Source organism: Telmatherina bonti, assembly GCF_933228915.1.
Source record: "Telmatherina bonti genome assembly, chromosome: 17".
NCBI classification, from domain to species: Eukaryota; Metazoa; Chordata; class Actinopteri; order Atheriniformes; family Telmatherinidae; genus Telmatherina; species Telmatherina bonti.
The window spans coordinates 13,754,904-13,780,317 of NC_136615.1; the positions used below are offsets into that span (position 1 = coordinate 13,754,904).

Here is a 25,414-nt window from a genome sequence, read left to right on the forward strand (position 1 = left end):
TGCAGAAAATGGTGCATCTTCACTGGAAATTATGGGGGCAGTGTTGTTGAGTGGTACAAAAACAATCCTGAGAAGAAGACGATGCAGAAATTGCCAGATAAAAAGCACCCAAAGAAAATGCATAACAAGTTGAGACTACCAAAAACCTTCCTGGTTTAATTCTTGTACTTCCTCTGGTGTGTTTGGAAGGTTGTAAACAACTTCATCGCAGTGCATTACCGTAAACAACCAGTGTCAAAATGTTGAAGTGAACTCTGAACGCAGCACCACTCACTACTAAATGAACTGACTTAACAACTATGCCTATGTAAAAGATTCACGGAAACATAAGGGCGACAACGTATGATACAATTTAAAATGAACGGCCCCAATTTATGAACACAAGACCAAACAAATGGATCTTGAAAGCTCAGTTTTCATCCTGCACAGAGTTGTTTGTCAATTCAGACACACCTTAGGAAAATGTTTGCACAAATGCAGCCGCTGTCATGTTCATGGACCCATGGCAAGTAGATAAGAAAATGAAAACATGACAGATATCTTAGGAAAGTGATTAGATACTAATAGAAAAACAGTTTCCAATGATGTTTAACATTTTTCTGTCATTTACCCCTGATTATGTTACACACTACACCTGTAATGATGTACTGAAATGGTTTGTCAAATACTTCAATGTTGTAATTCAGGAGCAAAGATGGCTTTGTTCTGTGTAATTTGCAAAGGAATTTTATTCTTTTTTTTTTCTTTAATGCTTTCTTTCACTCATTTTAGCAAAATAGTAAATGGGTGGTTTATATCTGTCTGTCAGGATCAGACATGGATGCTATGTCATGATGCCATTTCTATTCTTATTCTCATTCTTATTCCTAGGTGAGTTTTGAAAGTGTTTTTGGTCCTGCTTCAGAACTATGTGGGTTTGTATTTTTGCAGAAAAACAGGTCTGGCATTGTGTCTGTGGTGCATCTGAGTAGCTGACAGTTGTGCTCTAGCAAGATTTCAGTCTAAGATGTTGTGTCATGTCAGGAGCTGCCATAATGGTTTTGATTCATCAACATCTGCAGACTGTAGACAGTGAACAAGTATGATAGTGCAAAGAATGTAAGAGTTTGATTTACAGAACCACAAGCTTGCTTTGTACTTATATATATATATATATATATATCATCTGTTGTCAGTCTATAATTCATTTTGTAGAGTCCAGAAAAGGAGCAAATGTAGTTATATTGCAATGGTAACAGTTAGTTTGAAGTGGTGTTTTAAAATACATTTCTGAATAAACATTTTTATCATAGCAAGTTTAGTCAGTTATAATGATAAGCTTGTCCTTTAAAGGATTATCACCACTGTTCAGTTTAAGTACAGCAAATAGTGGGTTTTCATACATCATAACTTTGCATAATTTGAAGTGAAGAATCTGTGGTTGAACTCTGCATTTTCAATCCAAAATTCATACTGTTTGCTTTTTGAGCAACTGAGTAAGTAAGGTGAATACTGATGAGACTTCTTATTAAAAGGAAAGAGTAATCTTATGGTTATTTTCAGCACAACAGAGAGCTTGATTCATAATAAAATGGACAATTTCACCTAAATCCCCCCTTAGGGCAACTGGTAAACCAAGAAGGGATTTGATATGAGGGTATGAAGGCTGTGATGGTGCGTTATCAGCTGAGTAATTTGCTCTTGTATAAACATGAATTGCTGTTATCTAAGTGCCCCCTGACAGCCGATTGGCTCCTCATTAGGTCTCTGTGAAATGAGATTAGCAACGAGCCTTTAAATTATGATCCAATCCCAGAACACATAATCTCGCACACATATACCCTCAGTGTGTCTCTGCATTTCATCCATTTCTGTTGACTCTTTTTCCCCCGTTCCCTTCTTTGCCCCCCCTCCCCCCCCCCCCCCCCCCTGTGGCTGCTCTTTTATTGCTCTTAACATACCTATCCTTACTTGACCTCCTGTCTTTTCTCCTTCCTGGCCTCTTTCTATCACTCTCAGGGTGTAACTGCAGCGGGAGATCAGACGAGTGTGTGTTTGACACGGAGCAGTACAGGAGCACTGGCAGTGGGGGGCGCTGTGTGAGCTGCAGAGACAACACTGATGGGCCCCATTGTGAGCGCTGCAGAGATAACCACTACAGGAAAGCTCCAGAAGAGCCCTGCCTACCCTGTAACTGCAATATCAATGGTAAGCTCAAGACTTAAAACCCTTAATTGTTTTGATAATAACTTAAACCATAATTATAATCCATGATGGCATCATTACCCGCTGCTTTTGTTTTCCCTAGCATGAGGAGATTTAATGGTGAAATTGGGATGCTGTCCTGGCACAATAAGAAACCCATATCCAGGATTTAGCTACAGGACTCAAAGGATTAATTTCTACCAATTTTATGGACAGTGTTTTTAAAACATTAATAACATTGCATTAGTATTTCCTCTAACACACTGGCTTCTCGGCTGCCAAACCTTGCCTAAGACTGGAATCCTTTTTTTTGTTTTTAATTTATTATTTATGCAGTCTTGTTCATTTGATGTCTTGAATATGTCTTGAACATCTCATCAGATTTATAATGGCTTGATCATTTAAAAAAAAAAAAAATCCATGATTTCACTTAACCGTGCTGCTGTGAATTGATCCAGTTGACTCACAGAACATTATCGGTGAAGGGACTCGTAGCTCATTAAGCAATGTGTAATTGTAGGTGTGAGAACATGAAATGTTTGGCCATGAGCATCAGGATAATAAGGAAGAATTTAAGAGGATTATCTGCTGCCTTTTTCCGCTGCATATCAATAGCATAAGGTGATTGCACAGAGCTGTTGGAGTCCATTATATTGATCAAAGCTGAAAGCTGATTTTACCAGACTCCTTTTTATCTCCTCCTTCTGTCCCAGGTGTTTTTTTTACCTACATTAACTAAAGCTTCACTATCTGATAAAATGTTACTGCAAGATTATGCTATGCTCTCCCAAGCTCATATTTGGGATTTGTGAAAAGTCATTCAAGAGCAAAGTATTCTGTTATTTTCATTATGAAAAATAATCATTGCATCAAAATCATGTAAATGCTAATAAATTAGACTAATTTCTTCTCTTTAGAATACTCTGCACCCATGTGTTTTGTTTTTGTTTTTATAATCTATCTTTCCTTCTTTGTTTTTTTTTTGTTCCTACATGATGCATCTGCTCTTCCTCCCAGGCTCAGTGAGTCTGCAGTGTGAAGTAGAGGGAAGGTGTGTGTGCCGAGTTGGTGTGATGGGGGAGAAGTGTGACACGTGTCAGGCTGGCTTCCACTCACTTGGTCCTGCTGGCTGCAGGTGAGCAACACGCAATCACACAGATATACAGACATGAGACGAACAAATTTAAATCTGTGGACAGACTGTATAAAAAAAGGGATTTGAGACATGGGAGGGGAAAGAATTTATAAGATACAAATAATATTCAGGCCAGCTTTTATTTTTCTGCTTTTTTGCATTTTTAATCTTTGGGGAGATAATCAAGTGTGATAATATTTCTGAACTGGTATCTGTCAAAATTCAGTCTTTACAAGTCATGCACATCTTCGCTGACTTTAGAAATCTGCCAAGTTTGGACTATATCCACTATCAGATAAGCTTCATTCAGAAAAATCTACAAACTGATAAGAGCAAAGCATGAATTGTTTACAATGTTGGAAACACAAAAACACAGAATCACTGATAGAAACAGTCTTCTCTCGCATTGGCTAATATGCTAGAAGGAAACTTGCAGCCATGTACAGGATGGGAGCTTGCAAAGAAAGGATGATTGTGGACTAAAAAAAAAAACATTTTTACAGCATATCTCCATTTTACTGAAGATAAAAAGTAGTTTTACATATTTAAATAAAAATGTATTTTAAAATTAAAACCATGACACAACTGCGAAACATGTAAGTGGTAAAATCATAGTTTGGCGATTGATCTGCATTGTTTTCTTGTAGTTCTAATTCACTTGTAATTTGCTTGAAAAGCAGCAGAATACATGTTTCCAGCTGTTTGAAAGGATTACTTGATTAGCAGAGAAATGTGTTTGTGTTTATATACTGTAGCGTAATTTCCTCGGAGAGCTTGGCTAATAACTTAGCCATATTAAACTAAACCCCTATAGCAACTTTTTAAAAAAGAAGTAGTGACAAATCTAGTGAATTTTTCTGCTGTTATTGGAGACTTTTGGTGATTGATGTAAAAGCACAAATAGTCTTTTTTTCTTCTCAATGAAGAACACTGCCACAGGCTCAGCCTGCAACCACAAACATTCACAGGAGGCTGGATCCTCGCACAGCGCAATGTCACGACTCAGCCGATGGAACACACAAAATATCAGAGACCTCAGGTTCAGAAAAGACAGATTTTATTAAGACTCAAACAGGTGCTTCTGGAAACAGTGTCAGGTTCTGACAGCTGGCTCTTCTGTGGAAGTGAGACAACAGAGGTGAAACTCTGAATGACTTTCATAGCAACGACGGAGCATGAAGGAACACACCAGCGAACAAAAAGACATCTTGCAATAACTGTGTCTATGAATATTGTTTGATTACGTTTTCCACTAATTCTTTGATCATGCAACTATACATATACATATACATATGGACTAAACTACTGCTATATGAGCACAACCCTGTTATCATTCACCTGCTACAGAGACGCATCAACAGGAGCCATTCATGAAAAAAAATGATCCATTTCTTGTGATTTATCTTTTTTTTTTTTTTTTATTGACTGACAGACAGACAGACAGACAGACAGTCCACATTGCAGCTATCTCCCCACCACCAAACAGAAGGCAGACAAAGCCCGTGATTATCCAGTAAGCAATATGAATAATTTAGCAGTCAGATAAATATTTCCATAAAAGATACACTTGCAAACTACAAAGGGCCTAAAGCAGGAAGAGCAGATTTTTTTGAAAGTTGTTTTTTTGTCAGAACAAGATGGTCAATTTTGCCTGTGTACATTAATATTTGAAACGTTCCCATTGATTTCAGAATCCATGGTGAACCAAATCCTGTAAGTCTCCTTCCTTTCTTAGATGAAATAGATTAGTGTGCGAGATATTCAAGAACCGGCTTTAATTTTAACTTGATCTTATTATGTTTACAATGAAAAACATTGCCAGTGATTTTCAGCTGACGAAAATCAGTTTAACCTTCAATAACTTGATGAGTAAAAGAATTAAACTTGTTTGTTGCAGATTGTTTGTGAGGCAGAAGCTGCATCATACTTTTACCATGTGCACTGAGTATCTGTGTTGTATGGTACTACAAAACCTTCAGAAACATGTTAAGAGTAAAGAAGTTGAACAGGAACTGGTCAGTAATGTTAAAGAGCACCTTATAGAGGAAGACTCTCAAATGTTTTGAATATTCATCATCTACAGTACATGTTATGCCAAAAGACTTCTTAAGATCTGGAGAGATCTCTGTGCACTAGGGATGCATATTTGATGGCTGTGATCATCAGGGCCTCAGGTTGCACTGCATTAAGAACATATCCAAGAAAACCACAAGTTATCTCTGAGCCAAAGCTCATTTAAAATGGACCGAGTCGGAGTGTAAAACAACTGTTTGGTCAATGTGGAGAAAATCTGAAATCATTTTTTGGAAATCATTCTTTTGACTGAAAGAGGAGGGAAACCATGATGAGCCCAGTTCAGCTTGTTATCAGTACAATCTTCAAAACCCTTTTAACATAGGAGGACATTAGCAGGTATGAAGCTGTCAACTTGCACATCTAGCAAGGCATCATCAACATAAAAAGGTCAAAGGTTTATGAGATTCTGATTTCGGGGGAAATCTGTTTCAGTAAGGGTCTTGTATATTTCAGCAAGACATGCTGCATCTATTAGCTTCATTATATTATTCATTAGAGGTCTGGTGTGTCATCTGTTACTCATTGTGCTGCTTACAGGTGCATTAACTACAACCCATTTCTGGTTTATTTAATGATGAGAGAATACCTGAAAAACACACACACTGTTTTAATCAGTCTCAAATGTGAGTCTTCAAAAAGGTCATCTTCAAAACTTACCAAAAAATGTTTTATCCTTTATTAAGCATTTAGTGATAGTAAAATGTGTAAATTGTACAGTTTTAGATAAACTTTTATTACAAATATAAACTAATATTTTAGGCTTAAATAACTCATGATTTCGGTTAGTAATGAATATTGTCCTATCAAGTAAATGAGACTTGTTTCATGTTATTGTTGGTCAAGTCTGCGTCTGAATTCCGTTTTACTCCAGAAGGACCGTGTTAGTTGGTTTCACAGCCGTCCTGACCAAAAGGACAACAGATTTGGTATTTGAACTTTTTCAATTGGTCACGAGACCATGCAGTCCCTCCATCTGTTACCATGGTGACCAGATCCAGCCTAGCTGCCTTTCAAAACTTCAGGGAGCTTTTTTCTTTTTTTTCTTTTTTTCTGCGACAAACCCCAGAAGAAACTTGGTCGATTACAGTTCTCTGTTTTCTTCTGATAAATCCACAATGCTTTATATGCTGCTGGACATATATTTCTACTGGCAGCAACAATTAATGAGCTACAATTCTGGTTATAGATTGATATCAAATACATAAACCTCATAGTTCAGTATTTCCTTTTCATTTACATCAAAAAGTTTTATTTTTTTGTTTGTTTTTCATTTTAAAGCATAAAAAAGAAATATATCGATTCTCAGACTGAAGGCTGATTGCAAATGCATTCTGGTGCTCACACTAAACATGCACCCAAGTAATGCATTTACAGAAATATTGTCTCTCCATATTTGTACTCGGCCCTGATATTGATAATTTTGATATGCCAGAAGAATAAGCTCAGAGGGTTAAATTGATTTTGAGATGGGTAAAGCTGTGTTCATTCCAGAGATATGAGACTGCACACCCAGAGCCAGTCTGAGTATTTCCTTTCCTCTTTTTTCCCGCACCCTTTGTTGCAACTTTAAGATGCATTGACCCTTTCCGTGCATTTTGATGATAAAAGGCATGCTTCAACTTTGTCTAACCTCGAAGATTTGATACAAGACAAGCATGCATGTGAGCCTGCATGTGAATGTATATGAGAGGTATATGTCTGCCTGAGGAGTATGTTCTCATATTTATATTCCCAAGAAGTCTGTCTTAGCTCTCCCTGACCCACTCTAGCTGCTGGGGGAATGCTAAGTTGTTACGGTGTTGAATCGCATATCAATGTTTGTTTGATGCCACTATTACGTTTATGACTACAATAAAAATAGATAGTCTTACTGTTTAGTGGAAGAACAGAAAGGGAGTTGTGGCTTTATTAATTTACCGTTAAAGTTGCAATTACAGATGGAAATATATACGTAGTAAACCCTGTGACCTTATACTACGATATAGTGATGGAACTTGGCAAAGGTGTCAGACTTCTTACGTTTATTTTTTATTTCCATCTTTTAATTGTTTGGCCTTGTTGTGCGTGTTCTTCCCGTTTCTACCATCAATCTAAACAAAGGTTTGGTAAAACAATTAGAACTGCCAATCATTCTGTACAAAGCCAAAGCTTCATTTAGCTTTGTTAATACTTAATGTGGAAATAAACAACCCTTAACAGGTAATACACCATGTTTTTGTTGTCCTCCTATGGGTATAAATGCCTTTTCGTGAAATGGTGACCATTTTTAAACCTTATAAGTTTTCTGATTTTGTCACTTTTCAGACATACTGGATGTGCAAAACAAATATTTACCTTAATAAGAAAGATTATTTTATACAAGAGAGACTGTCAGTCAATACCCATTAGATACAGTTGTGCGCAAATGCCAGCCTGTATGCACACACACACACACACACACACACACACAGTGCTTTCTGTCATTCATGCAGGAAACTCAGGCAGTTGAGTAGAGGTGTGAATTACTCTGATCACTAGAGCAGAAACAAGTAGAGGCAGCTTGCCTTGGGATAATTGAATTATTTGTAATGGTGTCTCATTAAAAATAGATTCTGCGTTAAAGTCTGAAACAAAAGTAATCAATCGATAAACATGATCAAACAGAATCTGATAGGATTCAAGTCACTGCTGAGCCATGCACCTATTAACTTGCTTCCATCAAGGATGTTTATGTCATCCTCATTTTTTGGATAATGCACTTTGTGCTAAGTCGAGCAGCTTGTGTTTGTGTGGTTGATTTCATATAAAAACATTTGTATGACCTTGTTGTGGTGAGAAAAACCATTACGCTTGACTAATTATTTGAACCTTCGGCTTGACTTCACTTACTCAAGGTCTTGATGAGCACAAGATAAAAAAAGCATTAATGACTGCAAACTCATTATTATTGTCATTATTAAAAATTCTACTTTCTTAATATCTAAAGGTTGCTGTTTGAAAATATTGTACTCAGAAACAGGAAAAACATAAACAGATATTGATACTACCACAGTATTCCATCTCGTACTTCCAAGTATTAGTTAAGGAAATTACTATTATTTGTAACTGATTTTTATTTCCATACAGAAAGTTGAAACTTGTGCCTTTAAAGAATGTTTATTCTTCCTTTTTATATTTATTGTCTTATTTTTCATTTTAATAAAAATAAATAAATAAAAAAATTTAAAAAAGAATGTTCCTCCTTCTGTCTGAGCATGTTAAATGTGTCGCCCTTACATCACCTGTGTCTGCAGGCCATGCGACTGCGACCCCAGCGGGGCTGTAGGCAGCTGCTCTCACCTGGATGGACGTTGTTACTGCAAGCCAAATGTGGAGGGACAACGCTGTGGCAGGTGGACTAAAAGCTTGTTGTTGTTTTCTCTCACGTGTGGACATATGACCTGTGGTTGCCAGGGTGACTGGGTCCCACACAATACAACCACTGAAGCCTTTATATGCTGCTCGTTAGTTTATGTGAATAGTTGCATACTTTTGATAGGATTGAATCCTTCCTGTGTTTTAAAGACTGTTACATCTCTGTAATCATGATAATAGGAAATTCTTTTCTGCAATGTGGAGTATGCAGATTCCACCCAGTAGCCCGGTCAGCACATCCACAATGTGTGACAAAAAAAGAGGATTAAGATGGAGTTTTTTAACTACTAGCACAATGAACACACTGTTAACCCCACCCTGAAACATTCCTCTAGGACACAGGATCAAACTGATAAACTCTCTTTGTCATTAAAAAGGCCCACAGCCCCAGGTCTCCCACTGAATAATTCTCTGCTCCCTGTTTGTTGACTTTTTTTCACTGATTTCACAGCTCATTGAACAAGTCCCTCTCCTGTGTAATGCGACTAGTGTTGTGGATGATTTTTAGTGGTGTGTCTGTCCCACCCATATGCCAGGAAATGTGTATAGGTCAGAGCTCAGTGTTCTCACAGCTGAGCTCGATTATTTCCTCCTTTTTCAACACTACAGTATGCAAGCAGCCAGCATCTCCACAGCTAAGTGACAGTAAGAACAACACTACAGCAGGCGTGTGGCGAATTGCTGCAAATTAGGTGTGTGCACGGTATATGCATGTTAATAACGTCTTATGCATGAGAGTGTGTGTGTGTGTGTGTACCTACAGATGCAAGCCAGGATTTTTCAATTTGCAAGAAGTAAACTCAGCAGGCTGTCAACAGTGCTTCTGTTTGGGTCACTCACTGGCCTGCTCCTCATCCAATCACTACACTGCTGTCAACATCACTTCAGACTTCATTGAAGGTATTATCTTAGGGCTCCCCGACCATTAATGATGTTTGCTCATCACTGTCAGAGGACTGTTGAGGATAGTCACCGCTGTAAAAAGGAAGAAAGTTTGTATGTGTATTACAAGGTAGTTCCACAGTTCCGGCTGGGAAATTAGCATGACAGCAAGGGTTTTTCATTTAGTAGCGTTGCATCATGTGACAGGAACCTCAAATGAGCACTTCAGAGTGTTATAGTCCGATAATAGCTTTGTAACCTAATCATGTACATTAAACTCCTGATAGTAACCACAAGTAAATGGAAATGATGTAGAAAGTCAACGCACTGTACTGAAAGTGGTTGAGTATGTTGGGATTTAAATGAATAGTCTTTCAGTTGAAGGACATAAGGTTTAACATCACACAACTCCCCAACTTCTGTGCTACGCAGCATTTTTTGTCATACTAAAAGGGCATCTGTTGATAACTTTACATCACGAGCAATAATGTGGAATTATTGCAACAAATGTGAAAAAACATCATTAGTTGTGCAGCAGATCTTATATTGTAGTATAGGGAAGTCAAACCAGACGGTCAATTTTGATCAAAAAAAGGAGCTATAAATATAAAACTATAAATACATAATGGCTTTTACAATGTGCTAGATTATTTTAGCCCTCAATTCATTTTTATATTTATGATAAAGCACAGAGTAGATGATACTAATTAAGGGTGGGACTTTTTAACTGCATTGTCAGGGACAGCTTACTATTCATTGCTCTTATAGAGCCAGGAAGTTAACTTTAGCCCTGTTAACTCAAAAATTCCTACGTTCTACTTTCTACCATGGCTGTTTTCTGGGTAATTGAAGGGACTGAAGAAAGAAACAATTGTTCAAAAGAAACTTCTTACAACTATCTTACTAGTGTTATATTTAAAACCCATAACACACGAATCAGAAGCTTTAAATTTTGGATTTGAGTAATAAATGAGAACATTTAATGTGAATTGGCACTTGTTGATGGTTTCCCCCAGTGGCAGTCAGTGGTAATGCATTTCATTGGCTCCACATTTCAGACCATGTTGCAAACTTTTGAATTGAATTTTCTGTGTATGTATGTGCATTTTGGGTATACATTCACCATATAACTGATCATGAGGGATGCAGAGGAAAGCTCAAATTTGCCTTTTCAACTCGTTCTGTTGCCAGATCAGGATGGTTGGCTGGGAGAGTTTTCTGGAGGTCAGGACTACCCCCTGCTGTGGAAGGAAGGGGAAGTCTACCTGCTGCCTCTCACTGAGGAAGACACTGGTTTCTACAAAGCCCCTGGTGAGTCAGAAAGCAAATTAGCAGAGACTTTACCTCATTTCTAAGAGCAGATTGTTACCTAAAACTCTGTAGGTGGGGCATGTTCAGTGTTTGGAATGTTTAATTACGCTTCATTAAACTTTCATCTTGAAGAGATTCTGCAGCAGCTTTTTAGTTGTTCATCTGCATTCATATTTCCATTTAGTGTGATGGACTTTAATTAAATGTAGATGACTTTTAAGTATTTAATTAGGACACTAAAACTATAAAGAACATGACTATAGAGGAGATTAAAGATTAAAAACAAAAAAAAAAAAGCTTTTCTCCTGTAACTGAACCCAGTTTAAGCACCCCTGCCCACTTAGAATTCCATCTTGACTGCTGTGAGGAGGTACTTGGGTAAAAGAGGCCAATTTTAGATTGGATTCAAGTGAGAAACTGCCAGTCTGCCATTATTTTTTGGATTGAATTAGTTGGTTCAGTATGCAGAGCGCCTCTCTCTCACTGTCGGATCCACATCAAGCAGAACCAGAAAAGAAAGGTTTAGGCTTAAAAGTAGTTTTTTTGTTGTTGTTGTTGTTAGAAGTTGAAGCTTTGTTTTATTTGGACAATGCTTAACTCTTTGTCTACCAGGGATCATTTAAAATCCTCTTTTTTGCTGAAACTTTTGTTTTCTATCATAGATTTTGATGCAATGTCAATTCACAGATCAAATACCAAGAAACTACTTCAGTATTGTGAACAATCACTGAAACTTCAATCCATCTATCTATTTTCTTAACCACTTAGTCCAATTCAGGGTTACAGGAAGCTGGACCCTTTCCCAGCAATGATGGGCGAGAGGCACGGTACGGCCTGGACATGTCGCCAGTCCATCGCAGGGCCAACACAGAAGGACTAACAAACATTCACACTCACGTTCACTTCTTACGACAATTTAGAGTAACCAATTAACCAACCAATTAATCACCTGTCTTTGGACAGTGAGACAATCCAAAGTACCCAGAGAGAACCCAGGCATACATGGGAAGAACACAGAAAGGCCACTAATCAAACGTCCACCCAGCCAAGGTGGAAGCCACAGTCCAGCTCTCACTGTAACAACTCAGTGGTTAACAAAAAAAACCTGACTTTTTATGATAAATCACAATTTTGTTTTCACAATATAACATCCATAGCTTGTTCTTTTTGTTCTTTAGTGAGATTAATCAGGCCACTTTGGCAGCAGGGTTTAAGATGGTTATTCTGATACCATTTCTTGAAAACTCGCTTATCAGAACCATTAGAAGATAAGGAAACAAGTTGGCCCCTCCGCAGGTCTTAGAGTCCATTTCTATCAGCCGCGCCAGCAGCTAAGACCTGATGGAATTGGATGTCTTGGCGATGCTGGAGAAGCAACAAAGTGAAAATTGGCTCGGTTCCTTCTTTTCTCCACTAAGTCGGTTCTAGGCATCAACTCACAGCCCCTCCAGTCATTATGCAGTCTGCAGCCAGAAGCAAAACAGGAGCAATCCCATTAACTCTCTATTCGGGAGGTTTAATACCCAGAACGCACAATCACAGAGAACAACTCCATCTGGGGGCCCCTTTTTTAGAAAGATGAAAAACACTCAGCTGAAGGAGGATGTGACAAAGCATGGTGGTCAGGCATAATTTGTCAAATGTCATTATAAGTGCATTAGTAAGTCAGTGACCGGCAAGTTTTCAATATGTGTGTTTGTGTATTCACTTGAGACATGTGCATAACAGAAATTCTAATTATCTGTCAGATCTGTCATATATATATATATATATATATATATATATATATATATATATATATATATATGTATATGTATATATATGTATATATATATGTGTGTGTGTGTGTGTGTGTGTGTGTGTGTGTGTGTGAGAATTTATAAATATACAGCTAAAGTTATATTTAAATTTGCCTTCTTGTTCACACAGTTTTCAGTGATGTCTCTGTAGGCCACAGCACACAGATTAGTGACCCAACTAGCCGAGAACAGCTTTGTGACAGCCTGCTTATCTACTTTTTGCAGTGCTTGTTTATGTTGTTTCTCCACATAATAAATACACACATCTATTGCCATGCCATCCCTATTAATGATCTCATTTTCTCTCGCCTTTTTCATAGTGGTGCATTTGTAGAGTCACTTTAAAGATTAGACCAGAGTGGCAGTAGCTTTGGAGGCAGCTCTGGTCTTTCTCTTTCCTCCCTCCCAGCCACTGCCCCTGCCGATTTTACTCTTAATTTGTATTTTGTGCTGAAATCCCTCCGCTGTTTCTTCACCACAGTGAGAGATAATTCTGAGTGGCAACACCACGTCGAGCATCAGGCAGAATGCAGCTTGTGTGATTGCTTTGAATGTATTTGTCATCATAGTGCGCTTAGTTTGCCTTGGGCTTGAGCCGTCACATACGGGAGAGAATTCAATCATCTGTAACTTCATTGAATTGGTAGCAAGATGAGGGGTGTTTAAGATAGGCATGGCTCACCCAGTTCCAAAAATATCAGCCATTGGCAAGCCAAGGACAATACTTCACAGATATTATTCTCAGCAGTTCTCGACAAGGGGGTGTTGACCAGGCCAAGACTATTTCAGACATTACGAAAGGAAATTGAAAACAGAATTGCACTTTAGTTTTATTAATTCCCCATGACAGTGAAGTCAGCATGGCACTTACTCTAACCGGGATATGAAAATTGGGCCTTTGTTTTTTTTTTATTTTCTGCATCATAACAATGCTTAATTTTAGTAAACATCTAAAATAGTCTTGTCCTCAATTTTCTTTCAGCTCAAACATAAAAATCAACAAATGAATAGGCATGTATGAAAACATGTCCGTGCAGATACTTTAACTCTGAAGCATTGCCACCTTTCCTCTGCCTTATCCTCGACATCTGGTTGTCACTTGACACAGACGGAGTTCAAGTGCTCCTGGCGACGTGCGACTTGAGCACAGCTGTCAGGAAGTGTCATCAACAAACATGAAGTTACCCCCCCCCCCCCAAAACAGTTGCTTTGACCTGCATCCAAGAGCTGTGGTCACCACTTGAGTCTGGATGGTAACGGCAGCTTTCTTGGCATGGCAGTGTTTCATGCTGAAGGGGACACCATCAAGCTCGAGTCCATACATCCATCTGTTAAAAAACCTGCAATGGTGATCTGTTTCATATCTGTAGCACAGGCCAACCTGCTAAGCCTGCAGCGTCAGTGAGTCTAAAAGAAAACAGAAACTAATGGAAAGGGGAGGCAATGATGGGGAGAATTTTAATGAAATATCCCTCTAGTAAAAGGAAAGTGAGCAGCATATGGTTGCCCTTGTGTTCAGCTGAGAAATGAAAGAGAGAAAGAAGATCCTTGAGAGCACCCCGAGGTGACCTGTCATTCACACTCAAACTGCCGTTGCAGTAAAGGGCCTCACACAACCTGAGTGTTACCTGCAAGCAAACTTGCACATAACTCACTCTAATGGCACTGCGGTCTAGAAATATGTAAAACAGCAAAGCAATGTAGCAAAGGAAAATGTGGAAACTGGACAGAAATGGGAAGAATACAGAAAAAGGAGGAGGATATAAGGTATGAGGAAAGGGATGAAAAGCCAACTTACTTTTAATGCTGATTTAGAAAATGCTTGAAACAGACAGCTGTACAGCAGAATAATAATGAAACTGCTATCACTTCAGCATATTTTTTCAATTATACTATTATTATTTACATTTTCTCGTTTGTCTTAATTTTTTTATTGGTCTATCAATTACTTGTCAATATTTTTTACTGTAAGGGCAGTGAAATGTTTATATTATTGAGTCTGTGAATTATCCCAAGTATGAAACAAAACTGTCATATAAAAACATAGGATGGACTAAAGCAAGAGAAAATGACCATGCAAACAGAATAAGGTGACAAGTGTGAAACACCACACAACAATGACAAGATGCAAATTTTCCATCAAAATGTCACCTTAAGACATACAATGATTTAACACAGTATGACACAATGAAGCAAAATGCAACAAAAAGAAGTAATAAAATGTGATTAACATGTTTTTTTTTTTTTAAAAAAAAGGCCAAAACATAAATGCGCTAGAAAATGACACACTTTCTGGCCAAAATGAGTCTTAAAAAAACATTCAAAGGTCTGATAGTATTGTGAAGAATAGCTTCTAATAAACACAAGCCAGACACATGGAAGTGCATAATTACCAGAAGGTGGCGCATAATTAAAAATATAGCAGATAAAAGGACCACACTGTTATAAAACTCGGGGAAATACTCGTTTGGAGGCAAACAACAACCACAAATTGGAACAGGATGGTTTGTGGTTGTACAGTGTCTCCTTCTGTCTGTCTGGTTTTTATCACAAGTGTGAGTTTTAGGGTCTGCGTTTCCTGATCTCTGCATGTTTATAACCCACACTGCCATTCATTCTTAATCCTAGGTTGCTATTCACTAGAAGACCCTCCACTGTAAAATGTAGCATTAATATTAATCAGACATATTTAACAGATCATTTTAATCGAGTTATTAATATTAATCCTAAAGTGAAACTGGATCCAGCTGATATCAGCTATGACAAGCAGATATGCAAAAAAAAAAAAACCTAAACTAGCATTTCATTCATGAATAGCAAAGTTATTCCAGTGATCTCAACCAACATCATTGAGTGACAGACTGTCTGAGGTTGAAATCAGTTAATCAAACACAAAGAACCCAAACAGCGATAATATGAGAGATACCTTCTGCAACATTTCACACTGAACAATGAAGAAAAACTCCCACATCCAGTCAAACAGGAAGCATGGAGGAACAGCCTGTACAGGAACTCTGTATACTCATTTTAGAGGAAGGCACTAGAGCTCAGCCAAACTGATCAGTTTTGTGCAGCTTATTTCAAGTGTGTAAAACATGAAGGCATCTGCAGTAAAACCTAACATGTTAAAATTCTGTCAGTAAAAATGCAATTGTTATTTATTAAATGTAGTAAGGATAAGTTGGACTGAGTTTAATGCAGCTGTGGACGATGTCTCTGTTAAGGCAGAGAGCGGATGTACACACACACGTCGCTATAGAAGTGGATCCTATCAGGTCTTGTCTCACTGCTGGAATCATCCAAGCTGCTGGAAGTGGCTGAATTTAGCAATGTAACATCTACAACGTGGTTCTTTCTTAATGTAACTATTGAACCATTTTATGTCTGTTTTCAAAAGGTAGCAGTCTACTACAGTTGTACTACTTCATAACTGATAGCAATAACTTTGTGCCAAATATTGTGATAATTTGCTGAACTTTTTGAGACTTCTCAGTTATCACGAGATTGATTATTATATATGCACATAGATTTAATATGCACACACACACACAACTTGCAAATATCTCAAAAGATAAGTCTTCTCAGCACCAAAAAAGCCAAAAATGGAGCAGATTGTAGTTATGGTGATTTTGCATCTTTCTAACATGGAATTTAAACAAATGAAAATTATGTCCACAAAGTCTACACATTCAAATAAAAAGGTTAACTCATGGATGTGTAGGTCTTATCTATTAATGGATGGCTGTGCCCACTGCCTCCCAAACTCCACCCCCCACCCCCATCCCAATTTATTTGATCAATCCTTAATTTAAATAATGTCAGTAAGAGGTAAAAAAAAAGAAAATTCAATAAATCAAGCTGTCACATCCATTTTTCAATTGTACAAACCAAAATGTCTCAAATTTATTTTGTATAGTTTTGTTTTTTCCTCAAGTTTCTTACTGTTATGATGAATAGTAAGTTATTTAAGAATAACATCATTTAAAAAACAAAAACATCTTGTGTCACCCTTGATCATCTTAAGCCAGTGTTTCTCATTTCAGGTCCTCAGGCCCCCCTGCCCTGCGCGTTTTATAGCCAACACGACCTTAACACACCAGAATGAAATAAAGGGCTCGTTAAGAGGCTGCAAAGAACTTGATGAGGAAGCTTAACAATGTGACTCAGGTGCTTTGGTGGAGGAGCATGTCGAAAACATGCATGGCAGGAAGGCCTGAAGACCGGAATGGAGAAACGCTGTCTTAAAAACCATATTAACCTCATAACAGCAATAATCCACCTTTCACCAAAGTTTCAGTGTATGTGTCATGGGGTGAATGATGTGTGTAGACCCAAATGCAGAGGCAGTATGGCAGGAGGCAGATGAGTTGCGGTAATGGGTTTTAATCAACTAAACAGAAAACTGGACTGCTAAACTCAGGCACGGAGACTAACAAACAAAAGCACATGAAGCATGGAGCTAAGAAAATGAACCAGAAAACGGATAAACCCAGTAGTATATACACACAGAACAAGACACTGTTGGAATGATTTAACTAATTAGTCCAGGTGAATCTCAAAAACTAGAAAGCAAAACAGGAAACAAGACACAAGGGAGCTAAACAAGGAAAACTACTAAATAAAACAGGAAACTAGAAGACAACATAAAACATATCATGACAGTATGGTCAAGTTATGGACATTAAATTGAGGTGTACCTGTTAGAATGTTGACTGATGTTGAAAAACATTTTTTTAATTAATTGTGATCGTGTCATGTGACTGCAGGCTGCTGCTGCTGCACTATGATCTGACATTCATGGTCTGATCTTAGTGCATCAAAAACCACGTCCGCACCAAGTTCCTGCTGCAAAGAAAGAACCATTTTCTGCTCAGTATGTTAGGTAATATGAACTTGAAATTATCATTTGTGTTTAAAATAAAAAGAGGACTTTGGGACGACATGTAGTCGCTCTGGATAAAAGCGTCTGCCAAATGACAGTCGAGTAAACTAGTAATTAACTCATTACATTTAATTCATGTGGAATTTATTCCATTTCTTCCACAACCTCTTGTACTTAGAGCAAGTTCATAAAAATTCTACAAACTAAAATCCTTCTAGTTAATTGTACTCAAAATAACAAATGTTACTTTGTTATATTTTATGTTATATTAAGTAAAGCCAACTTGTTAAAGTTTACAGTGCGAAATAAGCCAATCAAATGAGGAGATCTGACTCTACTGTTCTCATGTAGAGCTATTTTAGCCCCTCTTCTTAAAAGAAGTGCTCATCTCCCCCTCTCAATCTTTTTTATTCTGGACTGCACAAGAGTCTTAACAGCTGACATCTGCCCTTTTAGCTAATGTGCTTGGTGGTGACCCTCTACCACTCCGCTCCACACTCCACTTTCTCCCCTTTCACCTCTTTGAAAACACCACATATGTGATTCTTGTGGCAGTATTTTCATCTGTCATATGAAATTATTCAGGTGTGTGTCATGGGGCTCACGTTGCAGGTCATGTGTTGCACCTGCAGGCGGTGTTGGAGTCAGACTCATCACAATGTTGGACCTGTCTGAAAGTTCAAAGTTCATCAAACCGGCCTCTGTTCTCACACCGTCTTCCTGTGCGTCTGTGTTAGAGCCTCAGTGGGACTTTGCACGTTAGTGCGAGGTGGTGGTGATTTAATCGAAACTGAGTTGATTTAATTTGGTTGGAGAGAAGTCTAAACCCTCTGATTGATTGGGGACTCCTTCACTATTCACCACAAGTTATGCAGGCATATTTCACTTGTTGTGATGGCAGCTTTATGTGCTTCTGGCAGATTGTGAGCGGCAGCACAGTGAATGGCCTTCAGATCACTCCGACAGCCTCATAGAAACAAATAAAAGGAAAAAAAAAAAGAACCGACCGAAGCTCTTTCCATGAAATACATGCATCATCTCATGACCCAAGGCTGAAACTAATATTTTTATTAGCCGATCATCTGTTAATGTGTTCTTCTTTTAATAGATTAATCTTTCATGTTTGACAGCAGAAGCTTGCGGTGAATGTTTGGTACTTTTCCTCAAGCAACATTTTGACATTTTAGAAAATAATTGCTTTCGATGAGAAATTTGAAATTGCTCTTTCGTTGACAGCTGATTGGTTAACCTCAGTCAAACGTCCTTTGAGACACATTTTACCAATTGGTTACCGTCGTCTAAATTTTTCCGGGTCGTTATGTGAAGCGAACAGGACCAGATTGAATTTAAATGAATAGTGAAAGATCAATAAATGCAATTTAAATGCTCGCTGGTACTTAAAATACTCATCAATGGATTGGCCAGATTAACTCTGATGGAAAACGTAAAGTCAGAGCAGTGGTAGTCCTGAAATAAAGACTGAAAATAGTCAGATTTAATCTTTCTTCTGCTATATTTAAAGTAGAAATAAAAAAAAGTGCAACACATTTTTGCTGCTGTTGTTGTTGTTGTTGTTTGTACTGATTTCAATAAATGTCTTTCTTTGGGGTCTGTCTGGTCCCCGAGACCTGGCAGTTGAAACTGTGACGTACATCAGCAATTATCAGTGAAACTCATTGGCGGCGGTTTGATGGTTGGGTAGGTGATTGGTTTTATGTTGAGATCAGTATGATGTTGTTATAGACTTTAAAGTCAAATTGATTTAAGAAGTGTGAGTAAAACAAAGTTTACTAAAGTGTTTTGAAATCAAATACAATTTACTGCTTTACACACACACTAAATAGGAATGGGAAAAAATACCATCTCTCCCTGATAATTCTCCAGCCTAGCTTGAGGACTGGTTACATGTGGAATTTTATGGAATTGAATTCTGTCCATATTAATGTTATGGGAAGAAAAAAGTCCATAAATGGGGGTTGACCTATGGATGGTTTCTAATTGTCCACATTAACATGTCATGTCATATGCTGTGAAATGTAGATGTTGAAGGTTTATGGTTTTGTTGTTGTTGTTTTTCCCCAAAAAGAGCCCTCCAAAACGTCTAAACTTTTCTGACCATGTCATACTTGTTTTATTCATGTAAAAGCAACCGGTTTAATAGGAAACATGAGAGGAAAGCAGTGTGGATTCCTGAAAGGTTGAAATGTCTTGCTGTGGGCATCTTTTGGACGGAGCCACGCAAGATGTTTCTGTCTGCTTTCAATTTTTATGGTGCATTAAGCGATTTATTTCGTGGCTCTTCATATTAAATCAGTGGTAATTCTGTTAATAAGAAACCAGATGATTTATAAGTTGTCCAAATTGATGTAGTAATCAATTTGTCATGTAATAGCTGATGTTATATTTAAAATGTGCAGAAGGAGATACATGCTCATGCCCTTTTCATTTTTGGATTTTTTTTATTTCTTTCGAATTTAATAAGTTTGTCAAAAGAAGTGAATATAAATCCACACTAATGTAGACATCAGCTTATACTTATAATGAGCAATCCTCTTGTCAGGTTTAAGTAACTACTTTAGATAAGACCATGTCACTTGTCAGTGCTCCATTAATGTTTGGATCACTGTTTTGTTACTTCCATACTCACCAGCGCAGAAAGCGAACCATGTGAGGCACATGAAACCACAGAACAACTGGCACCAAGCTAAATCTGTAACATAACGTTTCACAGCCATAAGGGAGACCATTAGCTTTGTCACAAAATAGCATTACTGGGCTCATTAACTACAGTTATGCAAGGTATGTGTGGAAAACATTCCCTATTAATCATTTCAAAAGTAATATCCATTGACTTTCATTTTCTGTGAACATGAGGTTTGTACATTACTCATTATTACAGTGCATCATTCCCCAAATGGAGGTAATTACCTCTTGTCTGCTCCCTAAAAATTGTGGCTCTACTGGGCCTGTTCTCTAATACAACAATAATCATCTGCTGGCAAATGCTTCTCTTCTGAGTGCCGATTGAGTCGTGTTTGTGTTAGTGACTCACTGGAGAGACCGAATTTTATAAAATTGACAGATATACAGCATCTCATGGAGGAAACTACACAGATGCCTCTGTGAAGTTTCGCTTAGAAGGAATTTCTTGCAGAAATATGCAACACAATCAAAGTCGATTAAAGACTGGAGAGTCCTCACTGATGTAATAATGCCGCATATGCTATAAATGAACTGAGCATCCTTTTAGCAGCTTTTGGTGTGTATTTGTGCTGCTTGGATGTATTTACTATCATCTGTTTGCAACATATTGTTTCAGGGACACTTCACAAACTCTTCCAAAAGCATCCCATTGAGCAACTATATATAAAAAGCCAAGGCAGTGACTTTGAAATTCGACTAATTCGGTTTTTGAAATGGAAAAATGAAACATTACTATGAAAACTGGACATATTTAGCTACTATCCTAAAATCATGTCACAAACAGGTGGTATAAGCTCTGCATTTGCTCAGACCCGAGTGTCGGATGAGACTAAGAAGAGAGTATTGTGCTGTTATTTCATTTAGACTGTACAAATCAGTTGTTTTTCTGCTGGTTAAGATGCTTAAATGTGTGGGTTTAACAAAACAATTCCTGCGACTTGGACATTAAATTTAAAGCTCTACTTGTTCAGAACTATTTTCTTTAATGTCTTGTCTCCAATATGTATTGATTTAGAAATTACACTGGAAGGAGCTCATTTGAAACAAGAATGTAATTTTGTACCCATGTCATAGCAGTTAAATGTTTGGCCACATCCAAAGCTTTAGTCGTCAATATCTATTAGTTTCCTACGACTTCAAAGTCTTTGAGATAAATGGCATCCCATTGTACATGAAACGCTACCAATTGCAAATTATATTTAATCTTCTGTTGTTTAATTGATACTCATTTGTCATTTCATTCAAGTCTTTGTTCTAAAGTTGAATGATGCATCAAAATATAAAACCATAGCCATTCATGTTTCCTTTCCTTGTCATTTTAGGGGCAGCGGGCGGAGGAAAAAAAACACTTTTTAACTGCTCAACAAGGGTGGATAAATGACTAAAAGATGGCGCATTACTGCTAATAAAACAACATATTTCATAGTAAAGCAGCTGAGGGTGATGCTTAAAGAGCATGCATTATTTAAATGACCATGAAATACACGGCATGTTTGGAAGAATAAAAAATACTATTTTTATCATTTCACACTCATCTGAAGTTTTTACTAAGAATATGAGCTATTTCTTTAACTAGTTGTTTATTCAGATGGGTGACTAATACATTACCCACAGCACAAAGTACCTCATTTCAGAGTGTCAAAAAGTCAATTCAAATGCAGGAGAGATAAAAAACATTCATCAGTGTAACAGCGGACAAGAGTGGGCTGTGTAAGGGCGCCACGCGAATAACAAAAGCCAGCTCCTGGTTGAACAGATATTGGATGATCAGACAGCTGAATTGCTCTGAATGATGCCAAAGACCCCTCGCAAGCAAAATCACCCACTCAATTCCACAGCCCTCTTAAGCCCCAGAGGAGCTCAGGATGTACTTCACACACGATTACGCTCAGAAACAAGATGGCAACCAAGCGTGCAACCTGTCACTTTTCCCCCACTTACTCTACCACATCAACCACAACTTGGAGAGAATGGCAGCATTGTTGTTTTGTTTTTGTTTGCTTTTCCCTTCATAAACATTTTTATCATAGAAATGACCTGTTTCGAATCATGTCAGAAATTTATCTTTTATTTTTTTTGTTTTTTTTTCCTTCCATTTGAGAGGAAATAGGATCTTTAATAAGTTTGTGTTTCCCATAAATTTGGTGTTATCTTCTTCTCAGGCCATGGATATATAGTTATGGTGTTGGCCTTATCCAGCATTCAGGTGACGAACATTTCAAGACTTTCTAAATAATGTTTGACCCAAAACAATGATCTTCCATAGAGTTCTTGAACAGGTAGAACAGCTGTGCCCATATAGCATTAGGCAAAAAAGGACCTTGCAAACTATATGTGGTACACAGTGCAGGGCATATACATATATATATATATATATATATATATATATATATATATAGAGAGAGAGAGAGAGAGAGAGAGAGAGAGAGAGAGAGAGAGAGAGATTTATTAGCTCAAAAGGAACATCTAAACAAGCCAGAAAAATGTGTAAAATTGTAGACATATGCTGAACTATAAATTGAAGAGCCACAGTAACAATAGATCTAGTTTAAAAACAGACCAGATTTAATGAAAAGAGCACCGCTGTGAGTGTTTTTGATTGAGTTGGATCTGTAATGGTTTGGATTTGTGCTTCAGCCGGCTGCACAGTAGATGTTTTAGTTGTAGAGGAAGGATGGATTAGCGATTACCAGAGGCAAATGTCACAGAATTTGTGAAAAGGCTGAAGATAAAAAGAGGGTTGCTACTGATCACACAATGGACTACCTCAAGCATTGAAAACTGGAAGTTGTATTCTTCTTTGTCATTAATGTTACATGTCTGTATGTCAAACCTTGGAGGAGCTGGCTTGAACTTTGAACTTCCCCCTCGAGATGAATAAAATATCCTTGATTTGATTTGATTTGATTTGATTTTGCCATCATCACCCTTCTGAATTTCTTAAATCTGGAGGATTCATGCATGATGCACCAAGTATCTCATAAAATTTAAAGAATTTTGCAGCAAGTGTCAAGACCTAAAAAGCAGACATCAAGTTAGTTGATTTAAAAGAAAGAGTTTTAGTAACCTTATAGGGGTTCATTTGGCCAGGGTCCAGTTACAGGAGGAGGAGAAACCAGTGCCAGAAGCAGATCCAAACAGGTGAACAACCTTCTGACAGTCTTGAATGGTGTGATTGAGGTAACAAGCAGACAGGAAGACATAGAGACACAAAAAAAAGGGGGAAAAGGGAAAGCTGACAAACACACAGGGGAGGAGGGAAAAAAAGACACACAAGGGAAGACAAACTTTGAGTGGATGGCTCATCACAGGAAGAAGGAATGGAGGCTCTCAAACATGATCTAAAAGACAATTAGCTGATAACAAAATTAAATACCAAGTAGTATTTGCCAAAGACTATGTAACTACTGACCAGTATACAGAGAAGGGTTCGGGTCATTTAACTATTCTTTTATGAGAAATTGTAAAAGATGGAAGTAGAGGAAGTAATAATGGGGTAAAATGCCATGTTATATTTTATATATTCTATACGCCGCTCTAAGTAATGCAAGACTTTCCACATTTGTCTTGTGTTTACATCTTTCATATTTCCATAATGTGGGAGGGAACGAATTTAGCCTATTTTCATAAATCAGAAGCAACTTTAGTGTATTCTTGTTTTAGCCAGTTTTGAGGGTGGAGAGTGGGTGTCTTGTGATAGTTAAAATCTTTGAAGTCTTGTTAATGTATTATAAGAAACGAAAGATGAGAGGGTGGGTAATTATGCACAGACTCCTGCAGAGCTCCATGTGAGCTCAAAAAGCCATTAATTCTGCCTTTATATATACACAAATACGGACCAAGATAGAAAAGATTTTATTCAAATTTGCACAAAAATGTCTAATTTCCGCTTTCACCACACCGCACAATCCTCTGTATTTACAATACTGGCAGAAAGATTTCCCAGTCTGAAATTGTAATGATAACTTTAATCACCTCTCTAACATCTGACCTCCCCCTCCCTGCTAGAGAAATTCCTGGGTCATCAAGTCCACAGCTACGGGCAGCTTCTTTTCATCACCTTCACCTCTGAGACCCCCGACCTGCTCCCCGATCGTGTCACTCTGCTCCTCCAAGGCTCTGGGATCACCCTGTTAGCTGACCTTTACTCTCAGCCTCTGCTGGACCACGACCCCAAACTGACCCCCCGGCACTCCTTCATTGTCAGGTATGAGCATGCACAGGTCTGTAGGTCTGTCGTTGTGAGTGTGTGCACGTGTTGTTTTTTAATTGCTCTTGAAGAGGAGTGTGTGTCAGGATCTTTAGCTTGGATGTAAGGTTGTTTTGTTTATTTTCTGAATCTGTACATTATATTTAGAGTCCATAAAGTACAGATCCAAGATATAATTAGTGCTCACTTAAGGTAACTTTACTGTCGTGGGCCCAGCAGAATCACATCATATAAATATAGTAGTGAGCTTCCTCCTTTGTGTACTTGCAAGCAGGTATATATAGATGGTACATTATATTTCATTTTATGCATGTTATACTTTTTTGCAGATCCAGGGCTGTTTTAAATAAGTGCAGCAGTGGTAAAGCATCAAAAGTTTGAGAAAAAGACTTAGAAAAACCATCAAATCCAGCTGAGAGCTGATTGGGGAACAGGGGTAAATAAGGAATGCAAATACAAAAAGCCTGTGTAATATAGTACCAAAGCAATTCTTGAGATAAAGAGAGGGAATTAATCCCCAAATACAGGCAGGCATCCAACATATTCTGAGAGGGGAAAAGGGGCTATGTGAATAAACAGAGGAAGCCTGTCTCATGTTGGAAAAAAAAAAAAAATACTGAGCATTTCATAGAGCATCTGGGTCTTGGGACATCTTGCGTAGCGTCCACATTTAACACAAGATCCACAGACGAGTAGGTGAATGGACAAATTAATTAGGTTTTTTTTTTTATTTTAGCTATATCTGAAAAGTAATAATAGGATACATAAAAAGCTGGCAAATAAGCAACATCATTGTCACTCTAGTTTTTGCGACTGTCGTCAGAGCAAGAAGCATACCA

General features: G+C 37.8%; 1 protein-coding gene across 1 annotated transcript in view; it reads left to right on the forward strand.

Annotated features, from left to right (window-relative positions):
* The window catches only part of lamc3 (laminin, gamma 3), a gene marked incomplete at both ends in the record, with an annotated part of 136,163 nt that overhangs the window by 46,385 nt on the left and 64,364 nt on the right, over positions 1–25,414 (forward strand). Inside the window, 6 exons of the mRNA XM_079257021.1 lie at positions 1,999–2,187; positions 3,202–3,319; positions 8,668–8,766; positions 9,552–9,688; positions 10,862–10,981; positions 24,374–24,572. Coding sequence (XP_079113147.1) covers positions 1,999–2,187; positions 3,202–3,319; positions 8,668–8,766; positions 9,552–9,688; positions 10,862–10,981; positions 24,374–24,572 — 862 coding nt within the window. The remainder of the gene's footprint in view (positions 1–1,998; positions 2,188–3,201; positions 3,320–8,667; positions 8,767–9,551; positions 9,689–10,861; positions 10,982–24,373; positions 24,573–25,414) is intronic.